General features: G+C 42.4%; 3 protein-coding genes across 4 annotated transcripts; all 3 read right to left on the reverse strand.

The window, feature by feature from the left end:
• Positions 1 to 565: 565 nt before the first annotated feature.
• On the reverse strand, positions 566 to 10,056 carry LOC113163916. 2 transcript variants are annotated; one of them, XM_026362971.1, is made up of 5 exons: positions 9,834 to 10,056; positions 4,785 to 5,668; positions 1,362 to 4,403; positions 1,184 to 1,237; positions 566 to 1,027 (listed from the first exon to the last, which is right to left on the reverse strand). In XM_026362971.1, exons 2-5 carry the CDS (start codon positions 5,611 to 5,613, stop codon positions 972 to 974), a joined length of 3,981 nt encoding a protein of 1,326 aa, XP_026218756.1. In that variant the 5' UTR covers positions 5,614 to 5,668; positions 9,834 to 10,056; the 3' UTR covers positions 566 to 971. The 2 variants fall into 2 exon arrangements, with proteins under 2 accessions (XP_026218756.1, XP_026218754.1); XM_026362969.1 differs by having other exon boundaries at positions 1,362 to 5,668.
• Positions 10,057 to 12,101: 2,045 nt separating this feature from the next.
• On the reverse strand, positions 12,102 to 17,283 carry ttll12 (tubulin tyrosine ligase-like family, member 12). Its single transcript, XM_026363617.1, has 14 exons — positions 17,117 to 17,283; positions 16,674 to 16,822; positions 16,315 to 16,513; positions 15,971 to 16,130; positions 15,252 to 15,385; positions 15,041 to 15,117; positions 14,698 to 14,814; positions 14,227 to 14,421; positions 14,016 to 14,127; positions 13,462 to 13,613; positions 13,187 to 13,268; positions 12,778 to 12,846; positions 12,543 to 12,681; positions 12,102 to 12,433 (listed from the first exon to the last, which is right to left on the reverse strand). Exons 1-14 carry the CDS (start codon positions 17,234 to 17,236, stop codon positions 12,282 to 12,284), a joined length of 1,857 nt encoding a protein of 618 aa, XP_026219402.1. The 5' UTR covers positions 17,237 to 17,283; the 3' UTR covers positions 12,102 to 12,281.
• A 619-nt stretch (positions 17,284 to 17,902) lies between these two features.
• Positions 17,903 to 25,193, reverse strand: LOC113164353 (sorting nexin-4-like). The gene is made up of 14 exons (XM_026363618.1): positions 25,081 to 25,193; positions 24,534 to 24,658; positions 24,256 to 24,394; positions 22,050 to 22,199; positions 21,913 to 21,960; positions 21,776 to 21,831; positions 21,577 to 21,649; positions 21,273 to 21,334; positions 21,066 to 21,131; positions 20,874 to 20,963; positions 20,298 to 20,397; positions 19,556 to 19,701; positions 19,333 to 19,447; positions 17,903 to 19,234 (listed from the first exon to the last, which is right to left on the reverse strand). The coding sequence occupies exons 1-14, from the start codon at positions 25,165 to 25,167 to the stop codon at positions 19,187 to 19,189; spliced, it is 1,305 nt and encodes a 434-aa protein (XP_026219403.1). The 5' UTR covers positions 25,168 to 25,193; the 3' UTR covers positions 17,903 to 19,186.
• Between the last annotated feature and the right edge of the window lie 119 nt (positions 25,194 to 25,312).

The following is a 25,312-nucleotide window of genomic DNA, read 5'->3' on the forward strand; positions in this document are numbered from 1 at the left end:
GTCTCCATCTTACTGTTGTCGTTCTCATCAGCAGGTACACCCTGCACATTGCAAACTCCAAATGATTTTATTCATCAGTGTGGCTCCAACTCATTCCATCCAGTTTCACTGATTGCACTGCAAGTTTGCTAATAAGCCAAGTGAGCTTTTGTTGACAGTACTAACAAATATTGTTGGTTCACATTCTTGGTAATTAATACATTTTAAGAGAAAGCTCAAAACACTTCTTATGAAACTGCAGAACACCCATAAATCACAAATTATTCCCAAACCCACAATCTCATCAGTCTCCTTAGGTAAAAATCACCCTGATGTTTGCAAATTTAAAGAAAATAAAAAGATTATGTTTTAAGGTACAAATTCAGTGGCAATTTTCATGGTTACCCATTGTGAAAAATTCTCTTTTCTTTGTTCGCGTCTAAAGAAGTAATATTCTACACATTGTACAGTGTGTATTATTCAATCCTTAGTGGAATAAGTGTGTCTCTAACACAATGTCTCCCTCTAGTGGTCAAGTGGTACATAGTAGTAAATAAGGGCCAACAAGCAGTGGATCAGGTCAAAGCTTTATGTAAAAAAACATTCATATAATAAGTGCAACCAGAGTTTTGCATTTAAAGTATGAAATAAAAGTACATTACAAAAAACAGATCCTAAAAAGATATGAAACATTTAACAAAATATTAATTTAATACATTGTGAGGTAGCAGGTAAAAATAACACATATTTGTCAAAAAAACAACACAGTACTATAGTATGTGTATATACATGAGCAGTTAAAATACAGTGTATTCCATTTTATAATACAGTACATGTCTTTCTGTGTAAGTAGTATATGCTTTACAATTAGAGTAATAAAGAAATGCTGTCGAACAATCAAAAAACAGAATCTGTTGCACAATATATATTGTTCATTCCCTTAAAGAACCAGTGCCTGTGAATAGAACTCAACCTGTAGACGCTGGAGTATCTTACTGGTGGCGTCTCGTAGGGGATCTATACCTGGTCCTCTTCCAGCTCGAAGCTTCTGTGGGAAAACAGCAGAGAACAAGAAGGGATGAAGAAGAAACAAATTATAATATCTTAAATTCCAAAAAACACCTGGTGAACTCGCAGAGTCCGACTGTCTGCAAAAGCACTGTTACACATGGAGCAAACTGTTAGTCCTTGTGGGAAATATCACCTTTTGTTGGCCTTTGCTTCTCTGCCCACTTGTAATCCTTTCCCACGAAGTTGCCTATCAGTAAGAATTACGGTTTATTAGTTTTATTAAAACCTCCTTCTTATTTGACTATCAGCAATTTATTTAAAATAGGAAAAATGCATCTTAAACACTTAAAAAAACAAAAAACAAAACACACTTGGCCCGTTTGATGTGGTTCGATTTATGTCCTTTGTCCTCTGTATGGCCTCAAGCTTGGTCTTCTTCATCAAGGGGGTTGAAGACTTCGAGTAGCCATGTCTCTGTCTGGGTGCCCTACTTCTGTGACTAGGTCCTGGTCTTGCATCCCTACTTGAATCAGAGGTGGTGGTTCTCAACAGCTTCTCCGTCCCCAGGCTAGGTTTTCTGTCTCTGTTTGTTGGGAAACTACAGCGCCACTCATGTCTCAACCGCTTCTTTGCATCGGATTGTGTGGTTGTGGAGCAAGACGGGTCTTTTGTGAGAGTGTGAGGATCATCCATTGTTGAGGTGTTGCTGTACGAGTGAGAACGCTTGAGTTTGGATGAAGACAGCTGTTGTGAAGAAACTGACATGCCTTTAGTAAGGGCAGACGTTCCTACAGACAGAGATAAACCTCCAGATGCTGATCTTTGTCTGACTTCAGAAAATTGTCCACTTGTGGAAGCTGACCTTCTGACAGAGGTGGATGGGCCCTGTCGACTGGATGATGACATTTGTTTAGAAGCTGGTCTGGGGTTTGTCACGTTAGCCCGACCTTTATCGTTAGTTGTACTTGTACAATCATGTCTATCATTTCTAGATGTTAATTTGGTTGCTGTGGGGGTCTTTGTGGACTGAGTTCCAACTTTATCCAGCCTCCTTCTGGAATCTTCTGAAAGTAAGCAACGGCTAGAAAATGGAGCGTCCTTAACAAAGAGACGATGAATCACAGGATTACTAGAGTCTGTGTTTGTGACCACAGGCTGGGGAAGCTCGTCTGATGAGTCCTTAGTTGACAGTGTAGTTTTTGGAGACTTTTGTGTGGTAGTTCCATCAGGATCATTCCCAGTTTGGGCAGCAGTTCTGTTTTGTGCAGCTAATGAGGTAGTACTACTGTTGTCTGACCCCGATGAGACAGGTCTCTCCACAGCTGACTTCTTTTCGCAGATACAGTCATTTTTTTCATTCCACTCACTGGAATGTGTTCTTTTTAAGGATGTCAGCCTATTGGTCTCTTGTTGATTTTGTTCTTTAGATTCAGTCAGTTGCCCACTTTTTCTCATGTTGCCACCCTCCGATGAGTCTAAGGACAATAAATTCTGCCGGTTTGTGTGATTTTGGTCGCCTTCGTCCTCAGACTCAGAGTCGATGATTAATATACTTTCTTGAGGTGTAATATCTGGTCTATTAAGGTCAGGATCAACCTGCTCAGGACCAGATTTGGTTTGATGGTTTTGACTTGGATGATGTAGAGAATTTCCACTGTCATCGGAACATGAAGTCAAAATCCTTTGTGCTTTTTTTTGGCAATTCTGATCACTTTCATCATCAGTGTCCGAATCAAGGATTATTACATCGTCCTTTTCTGAAACCTTTTGCCTGTTGGTCTTAAGTTGAGCATCCTTTGATTTAGCTCTGGCACTGGTCAGCAACTCTTTTATTTTGTGGCAAATTTGATCTCTTTGCATATTTGAAGCCTTGTTTTCAGTCTCTTTGTCAGGTGCTGACGTTTCCTTCAACAACTGCCTGTTCCCTGTTAAATAGTTGTGTTCTGATTCAGATGAGTAATCACAACTATCTTCAGTCTCAGAGTTGGACTCTCCCCTGTTCTGCGTGCTATGTGGATCTCCCTCTGGGTTCTGCTTGTTTAGAAGTGTGCTCCTGCACAAATTTAATTGTTCACTTTTAGCTTTTAAATAGCTGTCCCATGTGTCAAACACCTCTAGTTGGGAAGACACAGCAGCTGGTGCTGGTTCAGGAGTTGCCTGATTTACTCTGTGCCGTTTTGGACTTGTTGCACCCCATTGTTCTTCAGTTTCTTTGTGATGTAACAAAACTAATTCCATTTCCTCCTCCTCTTTGTTTGGTTCAAATTCAATGTCTCCTATGCTTACAGGTATGACAATCCAATCATCATCGTCGTCGTCCTCCATCTCATTATCAGCCCCATCCTTCAAAAGAGAGGAAGGACTACATGATTCAAGTTTGTTTGTTTGCCACCCCAGATGTTTCTCACTATCACATTTAAGACTTGAGAGATGTTCCAATCCTTCTTCAGGTTCCGCAAAACCTGTACGAGCAATGGAAGAGCAATGTTGTGCTGTATCCCCCATTTCATTCAGGGCAGTCTTTTGTGAAGCCGGTTCGTCTTTAACCCGCTGCTCATCTGCAATCACTTCCGTTGGGGCCTGATCCAACACAGGTCCATAGTTTTCATGCTCAAATTTTAACTGCTGATTATTGATAGGTGCTTGTGATGTTTCCATCGACACATTGCTAATGTGTAGATCTTCATTGTCACTTATATCTTCATACTTAATGTTTTCGAGACTTGCTTGTTTAGTCAACAGCTGGGATGAATCATCATCTGAAATGTCTTCATACTGTAGATTTTTTAAATAATCCACAGAGTGCGTTTCCTCATCACCGGGTGGTTCTTTGACTTTGTTTTCAGAAAATGCTGTGGGTACCCCATATTGTGTAGGCACGTCAGGATTTAGATCTTCACGACTGTGGTTTGCAGAAAGTGACACTACGTTAAGAATCTGAATTGACGACTTTATCTCAGAATCTGCCGTTACTTGCTTAAAGGCGACTTGTAAATGTTGCAGATCTTTAGTGTTTTCCACTTTTTTTGAATTTGCATCCTTTTTAGGGAGTGATGTTAGTTTTAATGGACTGCTATGACTTGATTTGGTTTGATATTCTGAGACCTCAGTCACTTTACTGTGCAGTAAAGGTGTTACAGCTTCCACTGCTTTTTGATTCGCTCCTCCTTTTCCCTGATTGGTTGTGGATTTAAGAGCCCAGGGAACACCAGGGAACTCTTTGTCAATGTCGTCTAAATTTGTGTTGATATTTAACCAGGGAGATACGTATTCTTCTTGAGGTAAGCTGCAGCTCCGGTGCTTCTCAGTCGGCTTGTGGGGGGTCATTCCAGACACTGCAGTGAGAACCAATGGACTCTCATCTTCATTCTTTGTGCATGTCGCAGCAACATTCATCATAATTTGTGGATATTCTGTGGATGTAAAGAGATTAACGTTACCCATGTCTCCATTCCAATACTGTTGCAGTATGACTTCAGAAAGGTTGTCCACCTTTGCAATGGTCTTTATATTGTCCAAACTAAATATCAACTCCTTCAGTGCAGTTAAGGAATAATGAAGAGTGATCACGCCATTCTCTATGTAATTAGCAACCCATTCACTATGAAATTTCTCATCACTGCTACCAACACATTTTTTATCTTCGCAGTCATTTAAATAAACAAGTTTTCCACCATTTACATTTGTTACATCCAAATGTTTTTTTACTGATACATCACAATCTACTGATGAACTCTTAACAGATTCACTTTTAGAAGCATGTTGTGAGTGTTCTACAGCAGAGGTTAGGGTACCTGATACAACTGTAGTGCAATCACCAGGCTCCTTAGACTCCAGAGTTAATGCAGTATTTGCAGTGTACTGCTTAATCACAGAACATTTGAGACTTTGCCTCTGCATATCTTCTTCATTAGGTTCAGGGGTTGTGGGGAGAAGACCACAGTTTGTCTCTGGCATGACGGCGTCACACTGAGTGGCATCCCTGTTAATGCAAAAATCGGACTTAATATTGTAGGGCGTGGATCCATATTTTTTGCTTTGCTGGGATGAGGGAGATATATAAGGTGCAAGTCTTGTTGCAATATATTCCCTTATTTGGTCATCTGTTGGAGGTATGCTGGGTAGCTGGCAACTGGGAGATGGAGAAGAGACCTGCACTTGAGGGTAGGTGAAATTACTTCCTCCTACATGATTGAGATTCGTTCTTCGGGGCTTTTCATAATACAGAGCAGTCAGTGAATATTTCCCTTGCTGAGTCTTGTTGTCATTTTCATCTAAAAAATTAGACCCATTAGGTTCAATGTTCAGAAGTTCAGAAGAATGCTCATCCTGTTGACGGCCATTTCCCTCAAATAACATAGAACTGGTACCAGCTGAAAACGAGAGAAATGGATTTTGGGGGCAAGCCGGTGAATTCTGTTGGTCGTGAAATCTTTGTTGTTTTTGGGCATGTCTTTGCTGCCTCTGATTTGGAATACACGCTGCTTTGAGCTGCCGGTGGCACTGGTTGGCTAACATGTTGGTTTGCTTTCCATTCGCAGAGTGCACCACCTCATTGGCCGCACTGAGTTGCATTGTTGTCCTGAGAGGACCGTCGATGGAACTTCTTGGCTCTGTAGACATCCAGATTGCATTGCATGCATATCAAGCATCGCCTTTAGTTGAACATATCTCAAATCTACAAGAAGAGCCAAAAACAAACAAACAAACAAGCAAATTAGTTGGTGGCCGGTTTCAGATTCATATAGACTTAACTTATACTTGAGTCCAGACCTCGATTTTTGAGTCATAGTAAGGTTCACATGATAATTTTAATTCATTGTGTTTCTGTTTTTTATTTATTGGATTGGAAGCTTTCAAAACACAAATGACCTTGATGTCTTACAACTTAGATGACCTACTTTCTGTATAGTCCCTGAATGCAGCACAATTTAATACTTCTATAAAGAAGAATGTTAATAGATTTTTCATTTACATTTAGTTATTTGGCAGTGCTCTAGGAAGAACGGTTTCTGTTTCATGAGGTTACGCGAGGCAAGCTTTTAGTGAAGAGAAAGTTGCGGAATAGTTTATTTTTCAAGAGACTTTGAAAATTCGGAGTGAGGCTGCTAAGTGTGCAGAGGTGGATAGGTCATTCCACGATCGCGGAACCACTGGGCTGAAAAGTTTAATGTAGTGTAAAACATGAAATATTTGATCAAAACTAAAAAACCCAGGCTTTGTCACTGTATTGAGGGGCATTATATCTTTTGTTGTGAATTCCTCACAACTTCTGTATTAAAACTCTATCCGGTAGATCAGCGGTCACTAACAGGCAGACAGTGGCCCGATCTGGACCCAGAAGCTGTCCCGAACGGACCCGGAGCTACAGATCAAACCGAACGTGTTAATTCAAAATCGAGCGGAGTACCTTAATTTTAAATGGCGCAGCTTTTTCGATCTTTACAGTATTTATTTAGTGGACGCAAGAACGCATTGGCCAATTGAATGCGAGTTAAGCCATCCCACGTGACTTCACTTAGCCAATTGATTTAGTAGATCACAGGCGGCAAATTCAGCGATTCACCAGTAGATGAGAAAAGGTTTTAGGTTGGAAAGGAATTATTAAACAAAGACGGTGATAACAGAGAGACAGAGACATACAGATGACAGAGAGGGGAGAGGGAGAGACACCGACGACAGAGAGGGGAGAGGGACGCTCAGCCACCTCACTTGCAATCTTTAAAAATCTTTAAACACTTTTTGATAGCACTTTGCTTTGATGTTGTTTCTCCTTGACTTAGATTTTATTTGCTTGCCTTGTTCCTCACTTGTAAGTGGCTTTGGATAAAAGCGTCTGCTAAATGACTATATGTAAATGATATGTTCAGAAACTGTGGTTCTTATTAAAAAGTACCAAATGTCAAATGGCATTATGAGACAAAACACAAAGGTTTTGAACACAAATAACCACTCAAATCTGAAGTGCGATCACAGACAGTTGCTAGTCTCAGAGCCCCGTATGACCAGTCCACCAGGATCTTGAGCCACATGTTCAGTTTGATGTTACAAACAATAAATTTGTCAAAAGGTTTTGACAGGCTACCTGATAATCTATCAAGTTAGATATTATAATCCTCTGGACCTTTGCCTCCAAAAATATTGTGTAACAGGACGTCTTTAAATTTTTGTTGAAAATCCCTGCTGTAGATCTTCTGGCTTCTCTCAGCACAGTTACTGCCGTTTGATCAACAACCAGACCGCTGCCTTCTCTGTGTTTAATGGAGCAAAGAGAGCGGGGGAGATCGCTCACCGTCACACAGAATCGCATTGGGGCCAAAACATTCCACCAAACTGATGCACAGTTCCTCTTTTAACACTTAAGTTTCCATGTCAGGTTCTGTCAAGAGGCCATTATAGAACAAGACCACGTACGGGATACGTAGGGATCGGGTGTGAACAGCCCTTTCCAAATCCATCCACAAATTCTCTATTGGGTCTATTGAGGTCTGTGCTTTGACTCGGTTAATCTCGAACTTTCACCTTGTTGTCGGTACACCATTTGTGTGTAGCTTTCATTGTATGCTTCGGATCATTGTTATGCCGGAAAACAAATCTTCTCCCAAGCTGTACTTGTCTTATCAAGTGATCCTCCAGGATTGTCCTATATTTTTCCACATTCATCTTATCCTCTACCTTAACAAACCTTTCAGGGCCGCGTACCGAGAAACATCTTGGTTCTAGCAGTCGCCACAACCAAATTGCATTCATATTTGGCTGTAACTTTTCCTCCATATAACTTTGATGAAACCCATTTCATCCATGTTTTTAGACAAAAAGCCAGTGATACAGAGCACCACGCAAACCAAATGTGGATGGAGTTACAGCCACATCAGGTTAAGTGGATGTGCACAGCCCAGACCACAGCAACAACTGTTACATTCACACGTGCAAATTGTTTTGGCTACTGCAGCCATGGCAGTACAGCAGGATCAGGACATGGCAGAGCAGGAGAGAGACAACCAAAAACAATGACAGAAAACATTGATGGGAACTCCACTACCAGAGAACACAATGCTAGACTTTACAGTTCTAGACCCAAGTGCTGGTGGCTTTGCTGCCCTAAAAAAAACAAACAAAAAAAACAGTCACCACACACAGCTTTTCCTATCATTGCTAGGTCTATGACACAGCTCTTCTAGTCCTTTCCAATTAATGACTTCATGGAGTTTCATTGAATTTCTCCAAAGACCACTCACCTGTGGTTTGCACAACCTGCCCTGCACGGTAAATGGCCATTTTTGGCCACCAACAAGCCAAATGGGAGTTTATCTATTTTGTCACACCTCAAAAGAAGTAATAGACCAAAGTAAAAGACTGATGCCAAATTTAAAAAAATGTAAGCAGTGACGTAATGTGACGACAACAAGGCGCACAAATATACTTCCACACGTCACCACAGTGTTGGTCTCACTACAGGTTATATAGTAAAATCGTTAGCTTAGCTTTAGCGTAAACGGTACAGAAACTGCATTTCACATGGGGCCGCGGTATTATGTTCACACAATGCTTTCTTAAAGGGGTTCCTGTTAGTAGAAAATAAAATAAACACCTACAAATGGAAACGCGTGCTTTTCCTGTAACACGCAACATTGCTTACTGTTTTTCCGGTTGTTATTTTAAGGTAAGGTATTTCTCAACATGGCCAAAGTTTCCTCAAAACAATCTTGCGTTCCTCAATTATTATCCTGTAGTCTTTTCTAACCACGTGTAACTATACAAACACAGCATGCCAAAGAGTGGGAGATATCCCATACACGTTTGCTCGCATTTCTCCTTTCATCCACCAGTCTAGTGAGGAAAAAAGCAGCCGACTTGATCTTTTAGGGGACAGCTCAGCCTACGTCTGAGCTCCAATTGTTGGGTCTTTGCAGTGAACATATATCTTTGGGGATGGGAGGTCATAGTCAACACCAGAAGGTGTTGACAGTGACAATACATGTGGAATTCCCACGTGTATTAAAATTGTTTAGTTTAGTATATACTAAACTATCGGCATACTTCTATTGCTGCATATGATTGGTCTATTTTAAGTGTGTTGTGTTTGTATAGCATTTTTCAAAAGCAAACAGGAAATGGCCAATTTTGTCCATTATCACACAGAGTGGAAGTTTTACCTACTTTGCTTTCCAAGCAAAGTAGGTAAAATCAGTAGAACTGAGAATATAGAAAATTTGAGATCGGTTTTTTTTGTGTTTGTTGCTGCTGATGTTTTCTCTCCCCCCTTTCCACTCACTCCAACCGGTCCCGGCAGATAGCCGCCCACCACGAGCCTTTTCTTCCTCTAAAGGGAGGTCTCTCTCCACAGTTGCCTAAAGCTTGCTCAAATGGGATTGTCGAGTTTTCTATATCATTTTTAATACAATCATAATACTCTGCAAAGTCTTAAACCATTACACTCTAAAGTGCCTTTAGATGACTTCTGTTGTGATTTGGCGCTATGCGAATAAAATTAAAATTGGATTGTTCTCCAAGTGCATTTGAAAGTTAAAAACTAAGAAGGAACTGATGCCGGTAGAGATTTTATGCACTGAAAGTAGCATAAAATGTGTTAAGAAGAGGCCGGCGTGGCTTTTTCTTTTTCCATGACCCTTAGCGTCGCCACCGCACAGCGCGCAGATCCGCCCACGGAGTCGCTTCAGTTGAACTCGGTCCTAGCACTAACGTTAGCTTAGCTTCAGCGCAAACGATACTGAAACTATGTTTCACACGGGGGGGGGGGCACACGCATTACGTCCACACAGTGCTTTCTTAGCAACAAAACGGAAACGTCTGCGTTTCCTGTACCAGGCAACATCACTCACCGTTCTTCGGCTTTCCTTTTTAATTTAAGGCTCGTCTCAACATGCTCGTAACTTCTAACGTCCTCTTTTGTTTTCCAACCACGTGAAACTCTGCAAACACCGCATGCACAGAGGGAGATATTCCACCAGAGCGATTTGTATCCAGACACGATTGTCTCCAAAGAAAGAAGACGGCTGCGGGCGACCAGCTCTCACGGCTCCGCTCCTTCCTCCGCTCCTCCACCAGCCCACTGAGGGAAAGAGCGCCGGACTCGACCTTTTATAGGATGCTCAGCATGAGCTCTGATTGGTTGCTTTTTGCGAGGGGCGGGGAGAGTGCGCCGGAAAAGAAAAAACACCAGTAAAGTGACGTCACGAACAGCTGGTAGTAGTAGTTGAGAAACATTTTAGTTTTGTGTTTTTCCACCTCCACAAGCTTCATATTAAAAAGAAAAAGAAGAAACACAAACTGTAGACGGCTTTATCGAATGCTATAAAAGTCAGCTTGTTTTACTTGGCTCACACCCTGCAGACTGCATGTTTTCTCAGTCTACTCATGCAAATTGTCCCCTAATTAAAAAAAAAGATTGCAGGCCTGCCCCTGGCTCTGAGGAAAAAGAAATCCAAAATACATTTACAGTATACCAGCTATATACAGTTTGCACAGAAAATTGCACAGAAAAAGTAAAACAGAACAAACATCAGCAACATATATACACACATACGGTGACTAACTACTAAAACAGTACATTCATAACTCAAAAAAAGAGCAAGACAAAAAACAACACACAGGGAACAGAAACCAAAAATAGGAAAAACCCACAACCCCCAGCCCACATCAAGCACAACACATATCAACGGGAAAAACCCAATCAAGACAAGAAACAAAACATAACCGCAACAACATACACACAAACAGACCAACCAGTTTGTGTGGGTAAAATCTCGGCCCTATTAAAAATGGTACAGCAGATTAGTAGTGTTGCAGTTAATGAAGGTTTTCATTGTGGTTGGTTGAATGTGTGAAAGTTATCAATGTGTCATACTTTGTCAAGTCAAGTTTCATCTAATAAAATATCTGCTTATAATAACAACATTTGCAAACTTCGGTATGATTTGAGCCACGCACAGTTTTGCATATGTGGATTTTCACAGCCAGCTTAAAATAACCTTTGGGGTGCCGAGATCTGAAACCCCCACTCTAAACAATGCACCCCCCCTCCCCCCCCCCTCCCTGATGCAAATAATATGACCATTAACATAATAGCACTGAGAGGAAGGAGCACAGTAGTCTGAACAACCCTTCACCCTGGAGAAAAGGCTCATGTGTTTGGGAACTTGAAGAGAGACCAGCAGCTGCCTGCTACTTTGTATCCTCACGTGTGGAGATGAGGGAGGAGGCGAAAGGGTTAGATTAAAAATAAATAAATAAATAAATAAAAAGGGGAGAGCTGTTGCCTTTCTGTTCCCGCTGGAAGAGAAGTTGACCTCGTACTCGTATCACATTCGTACTGTTTTTTTTTTTAAATACATGCTCCATTTTTTTATTTGTCCTGGATTAACCTGTACTCCAACACTGCAAAATCACTAATCCCAGTTTTTAAAATGCAGAGCTCTCAGGATGACTGCTGTGGACGACAAAGTCAAATATTTCATTAACTATCCCAAATGTTCGCATAATGTCAAAACAGCTCTCGGATACTTTTAGATGTGTGTTCTCCGTCTCCCTCCAGTGTGCCACCTCCCCCCACATTCTTCATTCATCTGCCCCTCTCTGCTGTAAGCTCCTAAGGCTCTGTTTAAACCCTTAAAGGAATAAATACAATTATTTATTTAACTACGGACATAAAAGTCAAATCAAATGATTGGATCAAACTAATTTAAAGAGACAAAAGACAATAAAACAACGCATTCATTCAATCTTAGCCGTTTATCTTTAAATTGCTCGAGTGTTTCAGCTCTTGATGGGATGAGACAGAGATAAAAGCTGAAATCTTTGTCTCATACCCAGCGTTTGATCTTAAACTCAACACGAGAAGTAGTGTCGGAGCTTTCAGGGGAGGAGCGCAGGTCAGGCGCGAGGGAGCTGTAGCCTGCAGTAGAGGTAGTTAAGAGACTACATGGAGGTTGTTGCTTTGAAGAAAATACTGAAGATCAGCACTCTTAACATCTGGAACATGTGACTGGGACACCGTGTGACCTCATAATGATGTTGCCAGTTGACAAATAGGTTTTTGTAAATGGAAAAAAATAAATTATTTTAACTATAACAAGCAGAATCATTCATGTACTTTCAATGTTTTTATTGCTTTGGAAATGAAACGCTGGATATAAGCTCTAGAAAATACAGCTGGAAAGTACATAAACCATAACCATACACAGGGATGGTACAAAACTGTAAGTGCATGTCTGAATTTTTTAACAAAAGCAGAACCACTAGCTGCGTCTGGGGCCGACGTCGAGCCTGGACTATGCGATCTGTGTGACGGGGCATTGCTCGGGCTGATCCAGGAACAGCGTCTGGAACATGTGGTTGTAGAAGGACGGGTGGTATAGGCAGGCCCGGGTGCAGTCGGGGCTGAAGTTCAACTCCAAGATCTGCGGCTGCATGACCCGCTCACCTGACCCAGCATCAGAACACAAGTGTTACAAAAACAACCACACTGTATATCAGCACATTTGTTTGCACTGTACACTAGATTAGCATTTTGTCTCAGTTCACTGAGTCACCATTTTCCCTTGTTTTCCACTTCAGCATCACGTCTGCTGCATATATTGCCCTGGATGATGGGTAGGGACAAATGCCATACGGAGGCGGTCGTGATGATGCCGCCTGGAAAAGCTCCTTGAATGCTTTAAACAGCTCTGTCTATGAGAGAGTGAGAGAGCAAAACGAGGAAAGACCAGAAGTTAGTTTATGACTGTAGAAAGCTCCTGCAGCAAAAAAAAAAAAGTTCACACTTACTTCCACCTCCTTCCATGGATACTGTGGGTACTGCATCTCAAACATGGGGATAAACTCATCATAGTGCACCTACAGTAAAAGTTGAAGGACAGTTAATGGTTTTCAACAAATTCAATTCAACTCAATTTTATTTGTATTAAGTAAGTCATCTCAAGACACTTTACAGAGTAAGGTTTAAGACCTTACAGAGAATAATTGTATACAAATTATATAGAAAACCCAACGATCCCATTTGGGCAAGCTTTAGGCAACAGTGGAGACGAAAAACTCCCTTTAGAGGAAGAAACCTCCAGCAGAACCAGGCTCATAGTGGGCGGCCATCTGCCTCGACCGGTTGAGGTGAGTGGAAAGAGGAGAGAGAAAAGAACAGCAGGCAACAAAAAAGACAACAACAAGCACCATACTGTACCTGCTTGAGGTCTACACCCTCTGCATAATTCATAACGGTGAAGTGCTTTTCATATTCATCAAAATGGTCCAAGGAGAAGGGTCTAGATAGAAGAAACAACAGGTCAGGTGGAAGCAAATGGGGGACCTGGAAAGGTGTCAACAATAGCAGTTCAATGAACTCATGGCTTTTAAAATGATGATTAAGATGATCACAAAACCATGAAGATATATTTGAATCTGCTAGATAAGTACAACATCTGCGCTGCACTGTAGTGCCGGGGTCATGGCCTGTACCTGTTCGCAAAGCGCAACCAGAACACGTTGTAGGCATAAAGGCGCAGAGGCTGCACAGAGCGCAGCATCAGCATGTAGCGGATGTCAAACTTCACCAGTCCCACCTCCACCCGGTGGTAGAGCACCGGCTCTTCAAGGTACTTGCACACCACCTGGAGGGACCAAACGCACGGTTAGCAGTTGGTTGGACCGGGTTTGGTCCAGCGTGGTGCTTGATTATCAATCAGAGAAACCTGAAAGGTTATTATGCTCATAAGATGCTTTTCTCTGTGGTTTAGCACCGGATGTTGTCTTCACTCTTCTTACGCAGTTCTAAACCACCAACACAGAGATGAAACTACATCAGCTGTGTTTCGGTTGGTAGCTTTAAAGAACAGACGTCATCATCGAATTTAAAAAGCATGAGGACTGCGGTTTGTGATGATGGTTTTGTAGCTAGCTACGCTGTGGGTGCCCCTGGTACAAGATACCACACATGTCACAGACAGCTGTCCTAGTACAGTGAATGATGCTGTGTCTGTCATGCCAACATGGTTAGGGTTAGGTGAGCTAACCTTTGGCGTACTCTCTCTCTGTCTGATGATGTAGTCCAGGTTGTTAGTTATGTGCGTGTCCAGTCCACGAGCCAGATTCCAAGGCTTGCAGATCCAGTTGTTATCCTCCCCCCTGCAACACACACCACCACTCCTGTTATGCAGCCTTTCTAAATCACTAACTCTTACAAAATAAAAGCTGTTGGATGATTATACAACATCCAGTTCTAACCTTTGTTGTCTCAGCTGATAATGCCGGACGAACTGCGGCAGCTCGGTCTGGAGGTTGAAGGTCTCTGGCAGCCAATCGGGTGCTGGGCCGCCTTTCACTCTGCGGGCCACGGCAGCCAGGCAGTCCTTCACGGTGACGATGCTCTCGCAGGGAAACTGGTTGAGCATCACGTGAGGTCGTTCCTCACTCAGCTTCCTGTTTAATAGAGGATAGAAATGAGTCTCTGAACTTATGGAAAAGGAGAAAAAAGGAGATTCAAGACAACTCATCAGTTCTTGGGATTTAATGATGTAAACCTGATGGAACCTCACAGCGAAACTGGCAAGAAGCAACAGTCTTTTTTTTTTTGTCTGTCGACTATGAAATTGTAGAACATCTTATAGTACAGGTGATTCATCTCCATATGCCTGATGTTTAGATGCCTCTGTGTCAGTAGGAGTGACTAAACATGTGTGTCACTTGGTTGCTGACCTGTAATCTTTGATGTGATTATAGGCCCAGATGATGTCAGCCTCCTCCTCTTCCTCAGTCAGCTGGAACCGCGGGTGTGTCAGGTTGTCTCGTACTTGTGACAATTCCGAGTAAACCCTGGAAGCCCAGAATAATGCGAATGAATTCACATAAGCAGCACCAAAAGAAAAGAAAGCGAGACATTGCTTGGGTGCAAACCCAAATTCTGAAGGCATTTCTCCAAATCTCACAGAGACTTTGAGGCGGTCAGATTAAAAATAATCCAGTTTAATCCAAGAAAAATAGAATATTAGTCTAAATAGTAATGATTAACTTTATATTTCTATTTAGAGGAGAGACGTACTTGAGGATTTTGTCTTTGGGCACAGCGCACGGCTGGATTTCCACAGGAAGCTGCTCCTTGTTCTCCCGTGCAATGGTCTGGAAAGGACGGCGAGAGTTAACAGGACCTCTGCATGTACATCAGTCTTTAAAACTGCTCGCAAAAGACACATGAGACACACAGTACATTTACTAAAGTGATGTTCAGTTCAGGCCGGACTGACGATTCTCACCTCATAATATGAATCCTGGGGCTCGGTGGTGGCACTGCTGACCCCTTCTAGATCCACCGGTATCCACGGTAACAGACGGCACTGCCTCACCAGGGCATTAGTCTCTCCATACGTGTAATCGCGGGTTACTTCAACTGCGGAAAGAACAACAAGCAGTGCATATCTGCTGAGCGGATATGTCTCAGTACTTTCTAACTCTTCTACTCTGACTGTGGATTTTCAGATTCCTCAGTTTAGAGACTATGAGTGTTTTTGTAGCCTGTTGCTCTGCATAAATGTCACTGATATTTTGTTTCTTAAACATGTAACAACATAGCCATATCTCTCCATCTCCATTATCTTTTCACCTCTCACCTCAGTTCATTCGAACAGTTATTTTTTTCCCTTAACAGTGTATGTGCCTGTCACTGATATACAGTGTAGCACGTCTCTGTATGAATGTGGTCATGAATGGAAGAAAATCAAACCTACAGGCGGCGAAATAATTGGGCTTCATGACAGAGCCTGCAGGTGGCTGATAAGAGGGGGATTGTTTGGGACTTGGATGAAGGAATAAGAGCGCTTAAACTCTGCTATGGGAGGAGTACGGGCAACATGCGGTGTATTTAAGGGACGCCCAAGGTCAGCTTTTCAGTCTTTTATCTGGATGTGTGTTGGTATGTTAACCCTTTTTGTAAACAGTGTTACTGTCTTTGTTTTTTTTGTGGCCGTGCTCTCACCTCCTTCCTCCAGGTCCCGCAGAGGCCAGAGCACGGTGTAGGCCAACTGGCCCTGTATGTAGAAGAAAGGAGCCATGCCACAGCTGGGCTGGTCAGAGTGCTGCACCTGGGAGCCGAACTCGTCCATGATGTACCACACGGGGACTTTGTCTTCTGCAGACTGCGCAGGGCGACACAGGCGGAGAAGGGTGAGGACGCAGACACTGCTAAGCATGCGTTGGTGTTTTTATGCACACACGCACAGAAAAGGCCTCAAATGCTGTTTTAAAGCCACTTTCACATGTGTGAAGCTTCTATTCCGTTCATCACATTCATCACTAATCAGTTAGCGTTTTCCATCGTACCCCCTGAGAGAGCTGATAGGTTTGGTTGTACTTCCACATGCGCTCCATCACCAGCTCCACTGTGGCCGGGTCGGGAGCCTCGCCGTGGAAGTCCACTCCCATGAGGGAGGCCATTCTGGGCAGCAGGCCCGGGATCTGCTCCAGCTGCTGACGGGCGTGATGCACGCGGTACGTCCAGGCATGGTCCACCAGGTAAACACTGAAGGAAGATGGGGGATCGGGTGAAAATCATTGGTCCCTTAGAGCTTGTTCTTCACTTTAATGCCGTATTATCAAATCAGTGCAGCTCAGTACAGATCTGGTATTTGCCTCTGATGTGTAGCACAGTCAACAAGTGGAGAAGACACTGGCGGTCTCACCTGTTCGGGTCCGCGGCTTGCAGTCCACTGTCCCGGGTCACAACCACTTTACACTGGATCACGACACCTGGATTGCCCTTCTTCTTCTCCTCCTCGTCCTCTTCTCGTTGGATCTGCATGATTCCGAAAACCTCTCCTGCATCGTAAATCTACATGGCATATAAAAAAAAAAAACATTAGACAAATCCAGTCTTACAGATCCAAATTCCATAGAAGAGTTAGTCAATTTAAGGTGTACTTGACATCTATCGTTAGCTCACGCCGCCAATGACACCGCTTTAACACCAATAATGGACTTTTTGTTCCACTCTTCACTCCGGCATACATAAAATAAGGCGCATTTTAATAATATTGCACATTTCAATCTGTGATTCTCATGTGTTTAGTCTAATTAGTCGGCAGCCTAGCTGTGTTGGCTGGTTGTTAGCCGGCAGAAAACAGACCTCGTTGGTGATTTTGTGATGGAGGCTCCTCCAGTAGATCTGCGGGACCCCCGAGGACCGCAGGGCCTCGGCGTGGAGATCCACGAAGCTTCGGAACTCGTCATCGCCGTCTCCGTTCATAATGACGAGCTCTGTTGACAGCCCTGCAGCGAGCTCACGTGGAGGAGGAAGCGAACCCGGAAGAAGAAGTGTGACAGCTGAGCCAGCGGTGCATTGTGGGAAGGTTTTTAATCAGAGGTGTAGTTTGATGCTTAAACAAAGATTTTAATGTTAGCAGCATTAGCAGTTGAATAACATGTATTAACTAATAATAATAGTTTGCATAAGAAGTATGATTTGATATTTGAACATTATGTATCTGCAGAGATAGTGGAAAATGCTGAGGATGTGTCTCAGACATGCAGAGGAAAGCACATTAGAGAAGTTGATGACAAACATGTTCCAAGAAGAAGGTGTTATGAAGTCATAGATGGTAAAAGTACGACATATACAAAGGAAACGGCTGCATTGGCATTTGATTTATAAGACTTAAGGCAAAGGTGATGTCGCCCTGAGAGGCATAGGTGCAGGACGTGTTGTGTTTTGTGGTTTCAGAAGTAGGGACTGTCACTAGACAGCATCATTAGCATCATGCAGACGAAAGGTCACATGGAGTCAGATAGCAACACGGTGGTAAATTAGATCAACGGACCCAATCAGGATGAAGAGCACACTCACATGTTCATGCAACACTCTGTTCTCTACCAAAAGACACGGTCAGGAAGAGATCAGACATGAACTGACACACCTTGTCCTCTACCTACACCCAGAGCTCTGTTACTTTATTCATTTTGCTTTTAATATTCATTCTGGTTGATGATCTTGACAATATATAAGAAAAGCAAACAACAAATACAGCAGTGCAGCAGTTTTATTCAAACAGGAAATCATCCATTATTTAAATAACAGACAGAAGAGGTGAAACACACAAAACTATTGAACTTGTCTTTCATCCACTTGTTTAAAGCATTAATGTCGAAGTAATGTGCTGTTTCTCCACCACGAGAAGCATGTTTAGTAGCTAGTTTTTTTATATAGCTCAAGTATTGCACATCACACATAAATTACACTCACACAGAATATAGCTCTGTACACTCTGATGAGTACAGATATGCACGTTTAGATTACCATATATAAGTTTATACTTAAATTTACTATATATAATAGTTATATTTAAATTAGGCTTCTGTGTTGAATGTGTACCTGGAATCCGTATTGTGAGGGGATTGTGTGTGTGTGTGTGTGTGTGTTGGAGAGAGCCATGGAGATGGGCAGGCTGAGTGCTGATAATTGTGCTTTCTCAGGGGTCAAATTACTAAATGTTCGGCAATTTAAATGTGAACCAGCAGTCAGCCAGAAATAGGCAAACACACATACACACAGAGAAATAAAAGGTGACTTCGTGCTTGCTTGAATTGTGTTGATTTGTCTGTGGCCTCATCTTACTTCGCATGTCCAGGCTGCGAGCAATTCTTTGTTCTAGTGTCTGTATGTATATTGTTAAAAATACGATTCATTTAGTTAAAATAGTTCATCTTAAAATCTAGTGGGTGGCCCGATGTGCTTCTACACTGTAACAGATGTCGACTTTGCCCTTTGACCTGCTTGAAAACGAATCCACTATGAACCAACACCTGGCTCATAGTGGGGTCCTGACTCACGAAACAAGCAAAAGCACCATTCTACTGAACCAAATCAAACAGAGTCTCCATAAAGCAGCAAAACTGAAAAGAACAATGAAAAATCAATGCAGCAGATTCTGGAGGTTTTCAAACAGGTGGATCCCACATTTTCCTTTATACAGCTTGATGTCGCCACGTGTTTGAAAAATCCACATCTATAAATCTCAAAGTTAAAAGGTAAAAAAATGTTCAACCTTCTTTCAGTGAATTTAAATGAGCTTTTTTTTTTTTCTTTTGATATGCATTTGGTTATTGAGCGTGTTTGCTTTCAAACCTCAACCAGACCCTTCGCATTATCTCCCAGCATCCACTGGGTGCCAGTGGAAATCCTTGGACCATGGCTGCAACTTTACATCTTGAGGAAACATTCTTTGGCATTGCCCCACACCTGTATTCCCTGCAGAGACAGAGAAGGAATAAAAAAGACATTTGTCATGGACGTGACCGCTGCGGTGCATCCCGTGAGTTTCAGGTGGATGAAGTGCTCTCGTGTACCTTCTTGCACATGCTGATTTGCATGACAGCGTAGCTGATGAGTGCTTCCCGCAGGTCTTTGTCTTTCTGCTCCTTGAAGCGCTGCATGTCCACCCACGCCCGCTCGACGTGCTCTCTGCGGTGACACACAACAAACAAAAGATGAAGCAGCAAAACCAGCACAGGACACTTTCTGTCCCATCAGAGAACTGACTTTCAAACTCAGCCTGTCTCCATCACTCACTCGCGCTCGACTGTCTTCTCCTTGACGCTCTCCTCTCCCTCTGCTATCAGCTCTTCCAGCAGCTTCAGTCTGGCCTCCCTCTGCTCCGGTGCCTCCTGGCCAAAGAGCTTGTTGGTCATGCCTTTGAAGGAGAATGTCCGCACAATCTGTTGAGACAATGGGACCACAGATAGTTGGGAAGTAAATCCTCCTCTCTGGTCTGATCTGTTTGTTACCTGTTCCAAACAGTCATGATTTCATAAGACTCAATAGCCATAATTAATGCAAATTCAACCAATCCCCTTAAATTCTGTGCGACATTGCAATTTTGTCCAATGACAGCAACCTACACTCCGTACTGTCCCTCAACGCCTCACAGTGCACTAGAGCTGCTAATGACTCTACAGGGCAGGTTTATTTAGGACTAGAAGAGAGGACATATCATTCTGCAGTAGATCACGTGTGGGTGCATAAGACTCCTGGAACTTCCTGGTGTGCTTGTCTGTTTATTCGACTGCTACATACATTACTCACAACACTCACAACTGTGAGTTATTCTCACTGCCTTTGATTTTTTTATCTATTATACAAAAACTGTTTATGTAATTTTTACTCACGTCACGTAAACGATCACCTTCTTACAAACTAAAACCAGTATTAGAACCAGTATTACTAGGAACTCAGAGTAATGTTTGCTCTGCCACCGCCTACTAGAAAGTCAATCCCATCCTAATGCGGTCAGCAATACATCAGTGTTGCGTACCCCTGTAGTGAGCTCCTCACGCTGCTGCTTCTTGGAGATGAGGTCCTGGGAGGCCATCTCAAGTTCAAACTGGCTCAACTCATGCTTCCTGCACACTGCCCTGCCAAACAAAGTGCACAACATCAGATCAAGTTTGCTCTTTAACTGCCTTTGACATAAATTTTCACATTCTGCTCAACATTATTAAATGATTACACCGTATTTCAATGTCTAGTGCATTTGAACATGGTGAGCTCTAGCATCTATATGTATATCTACTACTTAAGTCATAAGATTATGTAAATTATTCAGGCAGGTTAGGGAAAGTCATCTTTTTTCCAGGAAACTCTGTGTGTGTGTGTGTGTGTAATGTTCTGTGCTCTTGCCTTGCTTCTCTGCCCTCTCTAACTTCAGACTCCCTCTGACTGTAGCCTTCCCTCTATGCCTATCCCAGCCTGTTTTTCTCCTGTTTCGCATGTTCCTGGCTGCTTGCTGGATCATATCTCAGCCTAAAGTATCTGGTGCCTTCTTAATCTTTTCTAACATATTTGGATATTATTTCTCATTGTATTTATATATTGGGTAAATATATCTCACCTCAGGGCCTCAGCATAGGACAGGTATTCCTTCAGTTGGTCTGCATAGTGCTCCTCTTCTTCTAAGATATCATCTATTGACGCAGCATATCTGCAGAAGGGTGACAAAAACACACCTGTCTTATTAAGAGCCACAGCTGGTTGATATTTGTAGTGAAACTGAGGAAGAGACACAACAAAACTAAATACTAACGCGTCCATATGGTGACCGGCACTCTGCAGTCCATCTCCCATCTCTTTCTCTATGGCGCTCCACTCGCTGCAGTGTACAGATAGATGCAAACACACACACAGGTCCAAAATTAGTTCAAGAAAAATTCTGTTTCTTTATTTGATCAATTTTATCAAATTTTTATTTTGAGGCACAGATACACAAACAGTCATGTGTTTGTTGTTAAACCTGAAGACTCTTCCATAGTTCCCATGAACTTTATAAACACCGTAGAGTCGATCGGCAACTCTCTACAAGAGACACAGAAGAAAAAAAAAAAAACAATTCAATGTGGACTTGTCCAGCCCATAAAGCCTGTTGAGTGTTGTGGTCAACAATGAGTGTTGACTTGCTGACACAGCAGAATATGATATTTGGATATGGCTGACCTCTGGTGGTGAATGCCATGCACTACAATACATCAGGTTAATAATAAGTGTGTGTGTGTGTGTGTGTGAGAGAGACACAAAGACAAAGGCAGCATGAGACTTACTGCTCTTGCTCGGAGGAGCTGAGATGTGTGAGACTGCAGCTCGTCGCTGTAGTGTTTCATCTCCATGAAGCGCCTGAGAACAAAAACAGAGACACAGAATAAGATGAGCTTAGGTGCTGATACAACTCTTAAAAACTAAAGCTCAGTTATTCTGGTGATGCCAACTGAGCCCCTCTTACAATGTGTTTATGAAACTTACTTATCTGGATTCCTCACCCTGAAGGTGGCACTGAGAGCTCTGAGCCTGGAATCTACCTGCAGTAACAATAACAGGAGGTGGTTAAGCTTCTGCTTCAATAGAAATAAATAAATAGAATGTCCTCAAATGTCCCATACCTTTGCCTGAAATCCTGTCTCACACACCGCTTCCTTCCAGCCATGCTCCTACCAAACACACATTAGTGGGTATAGAGAGATCAGACAGAGAAGGACACAGATGAACGGCTGCATTGACTCTGAGCTGCACCATGTACCTCAGTCAGGAAGTGGTAGAGGATCTTGTCATTAGAGAGGACTGGATGAGAAGCCACACGAAGCAAAAAGTTCTCCAGGCCCACTCTCCGGCGCTCCACAAAGTCTGGGTCCATGTTGTCTGCGGACAGCTTATGCCACACAAACTCTGCCTGCACGAACAAGACAAATCTGTCACTTGACTTTGGACACTTCCTTTTTTTTTATTTTTATGTAGATTGGTTTTCTTTGAATTCATCTGTCATATGATTCATATGGATTTTTTGTGTTTAACAACCAGCTGTTACTTCTTTTTAACATTTTATAGTTCACATAAGAGCCTGCAAAAAAAGATACATTTCCCACAAAACCATGATGACAGTTCTCTACTGTATAGCTACTATGAGGTGCATGGTGTAAATATATGATATGGTGTGAGACTGAATCAACATTAGCTTAGATTCCTTTAATCAGTAGTAAGTGATTGAGATATTAAATTTTAGCAGTAGTAAGTGATTTGAGATATTAAATATAATCAATGTGTTCATATGATATTGGTAGTGAATAGCATGCTTCACTTAATGTAGAGTGGACATATAAATTTCCGTGTAAGGCCATGTAACATGTAGAATCAGAAAGGTATGCACAAGATTCATAAACAGCCCTGTATGGTAACATCACAAGAAGGTACCAGGCACATAAAGTTCATGGTCGGGTTGATAATTAAAGCAGGTAAGGGAGTATAGGGGGGCCACAGATCCAATTTATGGTTAAACATGAAACGGTCGAAGCAGAGAGAAAGAATCTTCTCACGAACAACCAATGATAACAACATAAAGGGTGTTATGTGGAAGCAGCTTGCAATTAAATTGCAAGGCATGGGAGTAACCAGATATGAAGGAGATCAGAGCACAAGGTATCTTTGTGTTATGTTTTCAGAAAGGCATAAATCGTGGGAAACGTGCTCTGAGGATAAAGGGCCCCACCAGGAAGGAACCTGATGCAACGTGGACCAATGACTGAGGATGACGAAGGTCAAGGAGTCGGACGAGGCTGAGGTGGACCTATGGATTAACCGGAATGAAGAATGTGCAAACATTTATGCAAATGATTGTATTTTTGTGTATAAGAAGACTGGGTCAGGGAGAGTCAGGTGTCAGACTTCGTGAACTGACACACACTTTGTTGTTTGTCAGGGATAGGAAGATCTAGACCCAGAGCTCTGTGTGCTTTATTCATTTATAATACATTTAGTCATTTGTCTATTCATTTATTAATTCATTTATTCATTTAATCATTAAATAAACATATAATCTGAGACCGAAACTTCTTCTCCTATTCCTTCATAAACGAGCACGCAGGACTTGGCTGACACATAGAAGAGAGTTTTTGCTAGTAGATTGAGCAACAGTCCAACAATGGCTACACGAGGGCTTGGTGAAAACATCAAATTTACCCAATGAATAGGTTTTTTTTATTTGTTTTTAATAATTCAGCATTACAGCAAGCACATTATTGTTTCTTCCCCTTTCACTCAAACACCAGAGCCAGCACATCTCTGGAGTTATAACAGTGAAGTAGTGTAATGAAGCGTTTTAACCAAACAAGAAGGAAGTATAGTTGCTATTACTCAACTTCCAGATAAGTTAATAATGTCGTTTAATAAACAAAACTATTGCTGTATGCTGTTTGGTTTGAGTTCATGTAGACAGACGTAAATCATTGGAAATTCTGAATCATCTACAACACTGAACGGTTGTAAAATTCTTATAACGCTCCAGCCCTAACTACAGCTAATGATTATTTTCACTCTGTTTCTGACTATGTTAACATAGGATCAGACTGAATCTCTGCACACGAGCCTCTTGTTTTACCTACAGGACCCAGGTTTTAGTGTCTCTATTAATTCATTCCCTGTAATGTGAAAACAACAGATAAATAAAATGTGTGACTTGACATAGTTACAAAATATATAAAACCGGTTAAGTCTGTGTCAGTGGATGGCAGTAGAGGAGGTTAAACCAGCGTCTGGTTGCGAAGCCGCAGACCAACTTAACTGTAAAGTGAACTGAGAACTGAGATCGCTAGTGCAGCCAACAGACTTCCTTTTTTCCCAACACCCATCTCTACCTTGGCATCACAGTTAATTTTGTTGTTTGGTTTGGAGACACGACTCAGCTGCGAAGTTGTACTGTTAACAGTGACACAGCCAAAACACACTGAACTCACCCTCTTCTCAGGCAGAGGTGGTACCACGATGTATGGATAGGTAACTATGAGGTAGTTCCGCAGCAGTTCAAATTCACTGTATCGCCGCCACAGTGAGTCGGGAGCTGGGTTTCGACCTTCAGCGACTGCATCCATTGGCCTTGAACAGAAGACAGTGACACACACACAAAAAAGACAGAACTGATGTGACACATGGCTCAAAAAAGAGGAAGCAAAGATGAATGTGCATCAGATCATCTCTGTTCAAGCCACAGCACTTGTCAGCGTGCTGTTCTCACCGTGTTTCAATCAGGTACACGGTGAACGTCTCCTGCATGTTCACTGCATTCTTGCCACTTCTTTTCTCAGCCTCAGCAACGCAGATCTCCATCCTGCGCAGGAGCGTGGAGCCCTCCTCCACCATCTGAGCCACAAACAACACAGGACACATAAGACATGTGGCTCCTTGTTCCTGTTAGTGTGCCCACTTCCTGTTAACATAGTAAAGCCAGCAAACAGCTATCAGGGAATAACAGTAAACAGTGAGTGCCATACATGAGACCTCAGTGCCCTAAATGACAACACAGTTTAAGTTAAACACCACATGGTAACATATTAACCGTCCTCATTAACGTGTGGTAAGTTGCCCTAATTTTCTAACGTTATAACACATTTTAATGTAGCAGTAGTTAGCTAGCTAGCTCCGTCGTAAACTTTGAGCTAGCCTGCGTTAAAAGCAACTTGGCCGAGGGTTTTCCCGCTGCTACAAAGTGACCATAAGCACATATGTGAGAGCATTTTCCACATATGACACCAGAGAGGGCGAAGCTGACGTTAGTGTTTTACCGCGTTGCTCAAACTGCCGTCGGCGGCCGTGTTTTCGGGGTCGTCGTCCGTCCCCGGCAGCTCCTCTCTCCCATCCTGCGCCATCATCCCTTCCACGGATGTTGTTGGTGAGCCAGGACGCATGCGCAAAAGCGTCACAGCATCCCGCAGATACCACCACTGACAACACGTTGAGTTCAGCGTTATGTGGAAAAACTATTACTTTGATTAATAAATGTTAACTCTCAGAACG

Source organism: Anabas testudineus, chromosome 23 (assembly GCF_900324465.2).
Source record: "Anabas testudineus chromosome 23, fAnaTes1.2, whole genome shotgun sequence".
Classification (NCBI taxonomy): domain Eukaryota; kingdom Metazoa; phylum Chordata; class Actinopteri; order Anabantiformes; family Anabantidae; genus Anabas; species Anabas testudineus.